Below are 12,300 nucleotides of genomic sequence, written 5' to 3' on the forward strand. Positions count from 1 at the left end.
TCTTCTCTGGATTTTGACATGCAAATATATTATGAAATCTTGAGGAAGTGAATAGAAACCCAGCCATTGTAATAGACTGTAAGACTTTCCCCTTCAATTGTCCCCTTTAAATTCAATAGCATTTAAATACCTGCTATCCTACAATTTCTGGAATTCCCACAAATGGTTGGTTCCTACCTAAACAATTAGGAAGTTCCTCATATGTGAGAACCTATCAAAGTTTGATGCCGCCCTCTCTTAATTCATAGTGGCTGTAAGAATTTTTTCTCTGGTTCTCTCTTCATTGGGTGTTCACAAATTCAGTCCACTCTCCTGACTATACATCTTAATTACTTTGGGATTGTCTTTTAGCCTTGTGATTATAATTCCTGTTAGCAATTATTCTATCATCTAAACTCAGAAATTCTCCTGGTATCTCCTTCTAAGGAGAATACTGTCAAGTCATAAATAAAATTCTTACAAAATTTTCTATACAATAAAAAAAGTGTCCAGTAAGCATGCTTCTCCTTCAAAGATACTTGCATCCCAATAGGGGCTTATAATGGACTGAGTTCCCAAATTGATTCCAAAACTATAAGAACACGTTTGACCCCAACTAGTTAAAAACTAAGTACCAGTTAATAAAAAAACGTTTTACTAATTTCAAGGGAATAGAATTAAAACTTGGTTTACAATACTTTTGTCTGTTGTTTTAGGGAGGTCTCTATGGAATTTAAGACAAGAATAAAAATAATCTGTATTGAGCTATCTTGTAAAGAATGAATATTCCAGGAGTGATACCACTCCTCATAATACAGCATTGTAATTAAGTCAAATAATCAGAGTAGGAAGAGAGAAAAAAAACAACAACCAATATCAAACCATTTGGATAATTTTATTTATGCTATTGATACTTTGCCCATGAAGAAACAATTTATCACAATAAATGCTGCCCTACTTATTCTCAATCTGTAGTCTGAAAATCAGACTGTGTGTCAAGGAATAAAAATATACTCAGAATATGCAGATACAATGGACTTTACAGTATTTCTTTCCCCTGAGTAGCTAATTATAGTTGAATTTCATTAGGGCAGATCATTATTTTAAGGAATTATATCATAAATTCTTTCAGAAAACAAATATTTTGTTAATTTGCATTTTAAAAGTTTTATCTTAGTATCTGAGAGATGCATAGATTTGGTTTGGCTAGAGAAAAAAAATAGTGACCAATCGGCCAATAGAAGAAAAATGATTACCTTCAAGATGAACTGAGGTAAGATTATTATAAGTATATAATCAGTAGCATGTCTTTCATTTTCCTACAGTTTTTTAAAAATCAATCATATCATTCCTACAGTTCTTTTAAGGAAACTAAAATTAACATTAAACACCTTTAATTTAACCTAAGTGCTGTGCTAATAGTGAAATACATGTGTTAAAAGAAGTAACTATTCTATTCATATTCCAGTTTAGTTCTAAGTCTTGACCCCATTTGAATGAGGTACATCAGACTAAAAAAATGCTATGGCACTTAGGGTTAAAATTTCAGACATCAGTTCTTCACAATGATATATGGTTGAGTATATTCTCAGAAAAAGAATGATGATTCAAGTCTTGTTGCTTTGGTATAACTAAGAGCAGAAATTGCTGCTAATTATTGGTCCTTATACTGTTCTTCCTTTCCATAATTTTCCCCTTTGCTTGATGTTTATCTTTCAATAGTTATAGATCAAGTGCATCTTTTCTAAGTCAAACAAGATTTAACTACTATATTCCCTGCTAATTTGGGTCTGCCCTTTGATTAACATCACTATTAAATCTGAATATGCGCTGGCTGGTGTGGCTTAATTGGCTGAGCATCATCCCATGCATCAAGAGGTTACCGGCTATATTCCTGGTCAGGGCACACACCTGGGTTGTGGGCTAGATCCCCAGTAGGGGGCATGCAGGAGGCAGTGATAGATGTTTCTCTCTCTAAAAATCAATAAAAACATATATTTCAAAAAATATGAACATTTTGTTTTGGGGGGAGAAAAAGAGAAATTATGTATTATTTACACTAATGATAAATTTTATGCCAAATGTATAACATCCTCAAGAATGTCACACACAGTACATGTCACATGTTCCCATTAAATACATTACATAAGTTTTCTTCTTTTTTTACTTTACATTTAAAACATTTTCCCTAGAATTTTAAACTATAATTCAAAAATGTTACATTTTATCGTTATCCTTTAAATTCTCTGGAATATTTTCTAAATAATTTCCTAATAATGTTACATAACTACAAAATTAAATGAGAAAGTCCTTATTACATAATAATGAGAGGGAACATAAAAACTAAAAGAAAGCTATTGACTAATGAACACTACGGATTTTATAGGATTCACTGTGACAAATAAACACTTTTTAAATGTCAAAGAATATCAGATGAAACTTTTATTTTGAATGTGATTTAGAGTCATAGGATCAAATTTAAGAATCATAACTTACTGCTTGATCAAAATTATCATAAAATATAACAAATTATATTTTAACTCAAAGTCACAAACCACTTTCTAAAGAAAAATTCCCTACTCTATGCTATCATAATTTTTCCTGTGGAATACTGGCAAAGAATGTAGTTTTATTGAGCCACAAATGGTTAAAAGTAACATTTTAAGGTTATTTAAATAAAATATACATACAATAGTCAAAATAAATATTAAGATTATTTTCTTTGGAAAGTTAGCTTGCAAATGAAAAGAAGAAATCCAAATCCGCATACTGTAATAGCCGTCCTCTTCAAAATTCTATTATTCCATGTAGATACTTCTTCTATTAATGGTATATGAGTTGGATCATTTTCTCTTTCGTTTTGCAACTAATATTTTGCATGGGGAAAAAAGGAGTTAATGTACATGTAGTACACTGAAAATAGAAATATATTTGATCTAAAAAATATAATAATATATCCATGTTAATGCATGATTTAGATGTAGCCAGTGCAAGATTCTTATTTAAGATTTAAAGTGACCACATATGTCTTTAGTCTTTCTTTCACCAGGATTCATTATAATAAACCATGAGTTTCACATTAAAAATAAATGTTCTTATAGTTATTATATTTTAATATCATGTTTTTGTCATAAGATAAAGTTTCTTTAATATTAACATTTCTATTTCTACCTAAGAAATCATAATTGCATTTTTCCTTCTGTATTAAATATCACTTGGTTTCTTATAAAAAAGTTAATTGTTCTTATAACGTACCTACAATATGTAAATCTTAACAAAAGCTGTAAGATATGATGCTAATGCTAGAAGTTTAATCCTTTATTTAAATATAATTGAGGAACAAACATCAATAAAAACCTAAGTGGTTTTTCTAGCACTTTTCCGCAATGAAAGTACATGACCCAGTTTCTCAGCTTCTATACACAGACCTTACTTGCTAAAATGTCCCCCAAATCGTGTGTGTGTGGGGGGGGGGGGAAGGGAGGAAAGAAGGGGACACGGAGAGGGAGGGAGAGGGAGAGGGAGAGAGAGAGAGGAGACAGTTGTTGGTGGAGGAGTAGAATAGAGAAAATGAACAGAAACCAAAAGATTCTTGAAAGATAAAAATAATCAGGCACATTTATAGAGCAATATTTACTAAAAGCATCCTGTGCTGGAGTGGTGACAAATACTTTCATCATTAGCAAGAATAACTACTTCTAAAATCTACAGTATAAATATTTAATTTTAAAAGCCTGCAAAATTAATTTTCAATTTATAGTAGAAACAGACATCAGTGCCAATCTCATTAATACTGTATTCTTGGTCTAACTTCCAAATGGCTTCATTCAGCAACAGATTCCTTTTTGACACTGATGTTCCATTTACTGAATCCTGAGACAGTAATTCCTTTTATTAACCAATTACTTAGAATGACCCTTCCTGACAGGAGCTTGTCAGTGTGTTGGTTTGAAAGAGAGTGATGTGGTGCTAAAGTCCAGTCTTGACCTCTCCTACCCTCTCTCTGTTATCTCCATATACTTATGGTAACTCATATGGCTCTTTTAAAAATTCCCTTCAGTTATTATTGGTAAACTTTCAAATATCATAAGCTAAATAGGCATGATAGGATATTTCCAAATTTGGAAGCTCTTAAGTTCTTTAAATAAAATTTCACTATGGTGATTAAGACTAATTCAGGAAAAAAAAAAACAACAACAAAAACCAATGCACTAGCTTGATCCAAAATTATCTTCCCTGCCCAAAGAACTGTATAAGCTATTATTATAAACCAAGGCTAGTCCTCACATAGAAATGTACAGATTCAAGATAAAGAGGGTCACAGAGAAAAGGTCTATTTAGCTAAAGAAAGCTGAAATTTCTGTCTATAGTCACATTAAAATAAATACAATACTTGATTTGATTATTTTTGTTTTAGAGTCAAAGTCACCCCTAGAGCAGTATTTCTTAATTTCATTCCTTTAAGAAAAATCTGGTGTCTCTCTAATTTCATCTCAATCTTCCACCCCCACGCCCAAAATGTTTTCATTTCATCTTGAAGAAATCAAATAATTGAGGCAAAGATGTCTGAGGGAATTTCCTACACTAAACATTAAAGGTTGATGCTTTGCAGGAGATTTTTTACATAACTCCTTCCCAATTTCCCTTGGATTCCCATGAAAAACACCATACTAAGTAAAATCAGTATCATTTTCCAGACGATGCAAGTAGTGAAGATGAACAATGTTATACTTTTCATGTTTTTAGCAAGTCAGGCTCTCTATAGCCTGTGTAGCACAATTTGCCTGACATACAGAAGGCATTCTTATGTTTGTTGAATAAATAAATGTAAGAGATAATATAACTTTTATGATGCCTCGTTCTCTGGAATGGAGGTATCCTCTATAATAATTTTGAAATAGATTGCTTATTTGCTCCATTTAAAATATCTTTATTTTCCTATTTTTTGTAGAATTTGCTTCTCAATTTTCTGCTCACTTTTTAAAAAGACTTCTTTTGACTGAGCATATCTTTGTTAATAGCTAGAATGACAATTACTTGGAACATATATCAAATTTATTGAGAGGAAAACTTTTTAAAATATATATTTTATTGATTTTAGAGAGGAAGGGAGAGGAAGAGAGAGACAGAAACATCAACAATGAGAGAGAACCACTGATTGGCTGCCTCCTGCACGACCCTCACTGGGGATGGAGCCCGCAACCCAGGCATGTGCCCCTGGCCGGAATCGAATCCGGGACCCTTCAGTCTGCAGGCCGATGCTCAATCCACTGAGCCAAACCAGCTAGGGCGAGGAAAACTTTTTTTATGAAAATATGAAATAATTTATGAGTTGATGCTATAAAATTTAATCCATAATCTAATGTTCACATCATATATTAAAAAACTTTATTTAACAAATACATTTCATACCTATAAACTTGAAGAACTCAGAATTGAGTTCTTTATCAGGTAAAAGTGTTTTCCTTTGTTAACTATCTTCAAAAGAGTTCCCAATTTCAGCAGCTTAGATTTTGTTACAGCCTATTTTCTGAAAGGGGGAAAATCACCTGTCTTTGAATCCAGATATATACTTCTATGTGAGTATAGAAACAATAACAATAAAAAAAGCCACATACTTTTTTTTAAAAGTTAAATTATAAAAGATATTATAGAAAGTCTAAAAAGTAGAACGAATAGCCCAGCTGGTGTGGGTCTGTGGTTGAGTGTTGACCTATGAGCCAGGAGGTCATGGTTCGATTTTCCGTCAGGGCACATGCCCAGGTTGTGGGTTCCATCCCCAGAGTGGGGTGTGTAGGAGGCAGCCGATCTCTCATCATTGATGCTTCTCTCTCCCTCTCCCTTCTCTGAAATAAAAATATATTTTAAAAACCAGAACAAGTATTTTTATCCACAATCCTATCTCACTAACACAGCTAATGAACTTTCATCTTGGTAATTTTTTATCTGCATATTTACATATAAGTAAAACTTACAAATATAACTTCGTATCTTTAACAAGCTGATATTTCATTTTCATTATTTTCTCAACTGGCTGCATATCATTATATTAAGTGTACAATAATTTATTTATTCATTTTGCTAATATAGGACACTCATGGTACATATAATTTTGGATTCATTCAACTATTATTGAAAGATACAAATATTTTTATGGTTCTTAGCACATCTTGTCAAACTGTTTCTAAAAGGGATTGTGATGCCTGTTTCATATGAAACTGTAAGTTTTGTGAACTCTAACCAGAAATGGGTAAATATACTTATCCCTGCTAATGTAAAAGATGAAAATGATCTATCATTGTCTTTTAGTATGCATTTCTTTGATGGAAATTTGTTTCCTACGTATACTTCTTCCTTTGGAAACTGTCTCTTTCCAACTGTTTAGTGGTAGCTTACGTTGCTCTTGTCAGAATTACTTCATTGTCTAACATACTATCCTACAAATTATTTCCCCCATTTTTATGCTAAATATATACCTTCTGAATTAAGTCTTTTAGTTTGCAGACCTCTTCACTCAAATCTTCAACATTGCTAACCAGTTCTTCACAAACTGAAGTAAAATTCCGAGGTGAAGCCCATTCAAGTACTATCTGTCAATATTTTCAAAAGTTGCATGTTAAATAATAGAAAACAACTTCCACAATGTCATATCCACAAAAATTATACAACATTAAATTATTTAACGGAAAAGCATTTTTTTTTTCAGGATAAATCCTAACACCAAAGTCAGTAACATTATACAAATAGTCAAACCCAGTTTCTTGAATGAATTTACTAAATATATGTAGTATATATAATTTTATGGAGACTAACATTAGTAATAATATTTATGATGAAAAATAAATTCATGAAAGTTTGAAGAATGACATGATTCCCATATTAATGTTATAAAACATTATAGGAAAACAAGTACATTAAAATGTTTACCCTATAAAGTAAAAAGCTATAAAACTAAAGCCAAGTCACATAAAAAAAAAAAAAAACCTCTACAAAACAGGTTTGCTTTTATGGGTCACTTACATTTTCTCTATTTAAAATTTCCAGTCTCCTCCCACAACCATATCAAAATTACTACTAAACTACAGAACCACCAACATTAGAAACTGCCTGAAGTCTGACTGAATGGAAATTCTTCAACTAGGAATTTAAGAAGAAGCCACATGAAGACTAGTAAAAGGGGCAGAGACTCCGAATGGGATGGTCTTACCAGTGGTTCTCAACCTTCCTAATGCCGCGACCCTTTAATACAGTTCCTCATGTTGTGGTGACCCCCAACCATAAAATTATTTTCATTGCTACTTCATAACTGTAATTTTGCTACTGTTACGAATCATAATGTAAATATCTGATATGCAGGATGTATTTAGGCGACCCCTGTGAAAGGGTTGTTCGATCCCCAAAGGGGTCACGACCCACAGGTTGAGAACCGCTGTCTTACACCCATGTATAGCAGACAAAAATTGGCAGGGATATATTGGCTGCAGAGGTCCCTGCTGAGGAGCAAGGTATTCCAGCCCCACACCAGGCCCCCAATCCAGGAAGAGAAGACCCTGCAAAAATCAGCAGGGGCCCTAGTGGGGTAGCTCAATTGGTTAGAACATTGTCCTGACATGCCAAGGTGTGGGTTCAATCCCTGGTTAGAGCACATAGAAGAATCAACCAATGATTGCATAAAATAAGTGGAACAACAAATGGATGTTTCTCTCTCCCTTCCTCTCTAAAACCAATAAAAAATAAATAAAAAATTAAAAGCTGGGATGGAGGATGAGAGGGACAGATTTGCTGAAGTCCCAGGCAGTTCCTTTTAAAGGGTCTGCATACAGACTTACTGAGACTCACTCTTTCTGAATTCCAGCACTGGGGCAGCAGCTCAAAAGGCACCAGAGACATAGAAGGAAGAACTGAATTGTCCACCATCAGGGCAAGAGCTAGAGGGGCAGCTCTATCCCAGAGAGAAGTACTGGCAGAGGTTATCATTCCTTTGATGAGCCCACCCCCCACAGAGCCAGTAGGCAGGCACCATATCTAAGACTCCAACAAAACTGCCTCACCTGTTTGCTCCACCCTGGTAATTCACTGAGACTCTGCCTGATGCAAATTTGGGGCCCACCCAAGCTGTTTCCAGGGGCTTTTCCAAACGAATGACCTATTTTGGCTCATGCCTCAGATTTTTCTAAAATCTCACAAATAAGCAGCACCTGGCCTCAGGGAGCCCTGTACCTCTTGCAAAGTGGCCCTAGGCCCAGAACTAGCCACAGCTGGCCTTAGTTCACAGCTTGGCCTCTCCTGGGCACCTCTAACCACAGCACAGGCACCAGCCATCTGCAGATTGCTTTATAGCTCATGCTGGGTGGACCTAGGCCGGTGACGGCGAACCTTTTGAGCTTGGCGTGTCAGCATTTTGAAAAAACCTAACTTAATTCTGGTGCCATGTCAAATATAGAAATTTTTTGATATTTGCATCCACAAAATACCACGTGCGAGCGTGCATGTGCAGTGCGATTAAAACTTTGTGGCCCATGCACAGAAGTCGGTATTTTGTGGAAGAGCCACACTCAAGGGGCCAAAGAGCCGCATGTGGCTCCTGAGCCGCAGTTTGCTGACCACTGACCTAGGGGTAAATCCCTCCCATTAATGTGTGAATAGCAATAAAGGATCAACTACAAGAGGAGGGTGTATGTATACAGCCCACATGGGGGGGTACATCTTGAGTGCCCAGTTTGGGTGATCAAAGAGGCTGTGCCACTGGATCCTACAGAATACCTACTACATTAGGCCACTCTATGAAGCCTGAGAAATGTAACAGCTCTACCTAATAAATAAAAATAAACACAGGGAGGCTTGCAAAATAGAAACATGTCCCAAATGAAAGAACAAAACAAAACTATGGAAAAAGAACTAAAAAAAAAAAGAAAAAAAAAGTGAAGACAAGCGACCTATCAGATGCAGAATTCAAAACACTTGTTATAAGGATGTTCGATGAACTTAGTGAGAGTTTCAACAGCATTAAAAAAGGACAGTCAGAAATGAAGGATGTAATAACTGAATGAAGAATAATTTTCAGGAAATCAACAATAGAGTAATAGATGAAGTTGAGAACGAATCAAATCAGTGATTTGGAATACAAGGAAACAAAAAACACCCAATCAGAACAGAAAAGGAAAAAAGACTCCAAAAACATGAAGAGAGTATAAGGAGCCTATGAGACCACTTTAAGCATACAGTAAAACCTCAATATAATGGATTAATTTGAGCAAAGAGGTGTCCATTATAAGTGAAAGTTCATTATGTAATAAAATAGGTTTTCCAAATGCATGTTAAAAAATTGACAAATTAGCCTACTGGTTTTTACTTATGTAGACATGTTTATGTAATTAAAATTAAGTATGTATGAAAAGTTTAATTCCACAGACAAGTTTCCTATATGCATTACAAAAATTTTTAATGTAGACTGAATAGTCAACTAACTCCATGCATTCACCAGTCACAGCAAGTAAACAAATACACACAGCCAGAGCGTGGCCTAGTGCACATTAAAACTGCTGCAGAAAGTAATGCCATGGGACAACAGAACCAATCACCACAGGCAAAGTGGTGTGATCATGTGCCAATCATTCTGCAAACATTGTTTACAAGTGGTGCCTTGTTATTAAATATATAGATTATAGCCTGACAGGCATGGCTCAGTGGTTGAGTATCCACCTAGGAACCAGGAGGTCACAGTTCAATTCCTAGTCAGGGCACTTGCCCAAGTTGTGGACTCAATTCCCTGTAGGGGTCGTGCGGGAGGCAGCCAATTAATGATTCTCTCTCATCATTGATGTTTCTCTCTCTCTACCCCTTCCTAAAATAAATAAAAAAATATTTTTAAAAATATGTAAATATATAGACGATAATTGTAGATACATAATATTTATTTATGTCAGTGAAATTACTACAATGTTTTTCCAAAATATGGTCTATTTGTAAAATTTGTTTAAAATAACAGTGAATTAATAACAAAAGTTTACCTATTATTTTAATTATGAGCAAATCTTGGTAAAAAGCATTTTAAAATTAACAGGGTATTAATTTTCACTTATAACATATGGACTAGAAATTTTATTCATTAAATTAAAAGTCCATTAAATTGAGGTCCACAAAATCAAGGGTTTACTGTATTAACATTTGCATCATGAGGCTGCCAAAAGGAGGAGAGACCAAGAAATTGAAAACTTATTTGAAAAAATAATAACAGAAAACTTACCGTACTGGGTAAAGGATATAAACATACAAGTCCAGAAAGCACAGAGAGGCCTACACAGATGAACCCAAAGAGATACATACCAAGGACACATCATAATTAAAATGCAAAAGACTAAAGACAATGAGAGAATCTTAAAAGTAGCAAAAGAGAAGCTGTAAGTAATCAACAAAGGAGATTTCATAAGGCTGGCAGTTGATTTCTCATCAGAAACCTTTCAGTCCAGAAAGGACTGGCAAGAAATATTCAAAGTGAAAAAAAAAAAAAAGCAAAGAACCTACAACCAAGATTATTCTAACCAGTAAAGTTATCATTTAGATTTGAAGGACTGATAAAGAGCTTCCCATACAAAGAAAGCTAAAGGAATTAGTCATCACCAAATCAGTATTATATGAAATATTAATATTTTTTAAGAAGAAAAAAGATGAAAAATATGAACAATAGGTACTGAGAAAGGATTATAAGATGTCAGCAGAATAGGTAGACCTTTCTCCTCCCTCCTCCCAGAATCAACTGTAATTAAAACTAAATTGGGGAATATTCACCATGAAATACCAGTTGAAGACTGCCTGAAGAGAAGACACTTAAACAGGAAGGGCAGAAGCCACTTGCGACTGGTAGGAAGGGCAGGAAAGTGAGAGGTGCTGGCCCAGCTCTCAGGAGCGCTGGGCCAAGAGTGAGGAACCCTTGCCCCAGCAGGAGAGGGGATGGACAGCAGGCAGGGCTCACCAGTCCAGACAGCCAGAGCTGGGAACAGTTGCCCATGCAGCAGCCTGAGCTGCTCAGAGACAAAGCCACTTTCTTTAAAGGGCTGGTGCACAGAACTTTCATTCTTAGACACTCCCCCTAGGTTTCAGCAGAGGGAAGACAGTGCAGACTAGAGTTACCTGAGGAGAGACAGGGGTAGAAGCATTTGGGGAGAGTCACAGGGAAGGTGGCTGCGGGGATACCTGTGCTGAGTTCCCCGCCATGCCCCAACCCCCATATCACAGCAACCATTTTTCCTTAGAGGCATAAGCCCCTCTCAACAGCAGAAGCCTGGGGAAAGGCAAACACCCAACCTCCTGGTATATAGCTCACCCCACCCTAAGGAATCCCACTCACTGTACCCTCTGGAATCCAGCAACCCTGCAGCAGTCTCAGGGGGCAGTAGTCTCAGGAAGCATCAGTAGCCAACTTTGGGGTAGGGACACTCCTCCTACTTTCCAGGGAACCTGGCTGGTGCTTCCGTGTTACAGGAGAGCTAACAGAAACTCCTGGATTCCAGCAGACACACACAGCTTAAGAGGGACTTCACCCAACCGAGGGCAAGAAAATAATAATGGTACACAACCAACTTCTTCCCTTAAGTCTAAACATTTGCGGACACACCATAGGTCCCCGTGCTACTAAGAAACAAGCACTGGAGCTCAATTTGGCACCTCCATGGGCAGCCAAGCTCAGGGGAGGCAGCCATAAGCTGTAGATTGCTTCAAAGCTTTGAAAAGGGCATGGAGGGCCAACTTGGACAGCTTCTGACTGTTAGCACGAAAGTACCTCCAGGGAGGCTTAAAATAAGCATACAAAAAAGAAGTTAGCCTCAGACAACATGAGAGCAGGATCCAAAGGGAAATCCTAGTAGGCACTAAAATCTGCTGAAACAAACTTCATATACTGATTTTTTTTGGTGTTTTTTTTTTCCATTATTATCTTTAATTTTTCTTTTTTATTGCTTTGGTATTATTATTATTTTTTTTCTCTTTTCCCTTTTTTCTCCTCTCTTTCATATCTCTTAGCTGCCTCTTTTCTTACTCTATGTTTTTTCTTTTGCTTAATATTCCTCTTCTTTTTACCTTTCTATACTTTTTTCTTTTTTCTTTCTTTTTTACTGTTTTCCTTTCCCCCACTCTATTCTTATTTTTTCTCTCCCTTCTTTCCTTTCAGAATCTTTCCTCTTCCTCTCTTCTCTACTATTCTTTTCATTTTTATTACTACTTTATTTCATTCTTTTTCATTTATTCTCATTCTCTTTTCTCTTTAATAATTCTCTTTTGTAGTTGTTTTTCTTTTTAAATATGTTGTTACTGATTTTAGAGAGA

General features: G+C 35.6%; 1 protein-coding gene across 1 annotated transcript in view; it reads right to left on the reverse strand.

The window, feature by feature from the left end:
- Positions 1 to 2,692: 2,692 nt before the first annotated feature.
- Positions 2,693 to 12,300, reverse strand: part of ASZ1 (ankyrin repeat, SAM and basic leucine zipper domain containing 1) — a gene marked incomplete at both ends in the record, with an annotated part of 82,498 nt that continues 72,890 nt past the window's right edge. Inside the window, 2 exons of the mRNA XM_081101689.1 lie at positions 2,693 to 2,845; positions 6,456 to 6,569. Coding sequence (XP_080957815.1) covers positions 2,693 to 2,845; positions 6,456 to 6,569 — 267 coding nt within the window. The remainder of the gene's footprint in view (positions 2,846 to 6,455; positions 6,570 to 12,300) is intronic.

This window comes from Myotis nattereri (assembly GCF_964212035.1).
Source record: "Myotis nattereri genome assembly, chromosome: 11".
NCBI lineage: Eukaryota > Metazoa > Chordata > Mammalia > Chiroptera > Vespertilionidae > Myotis > Myotis nattereri.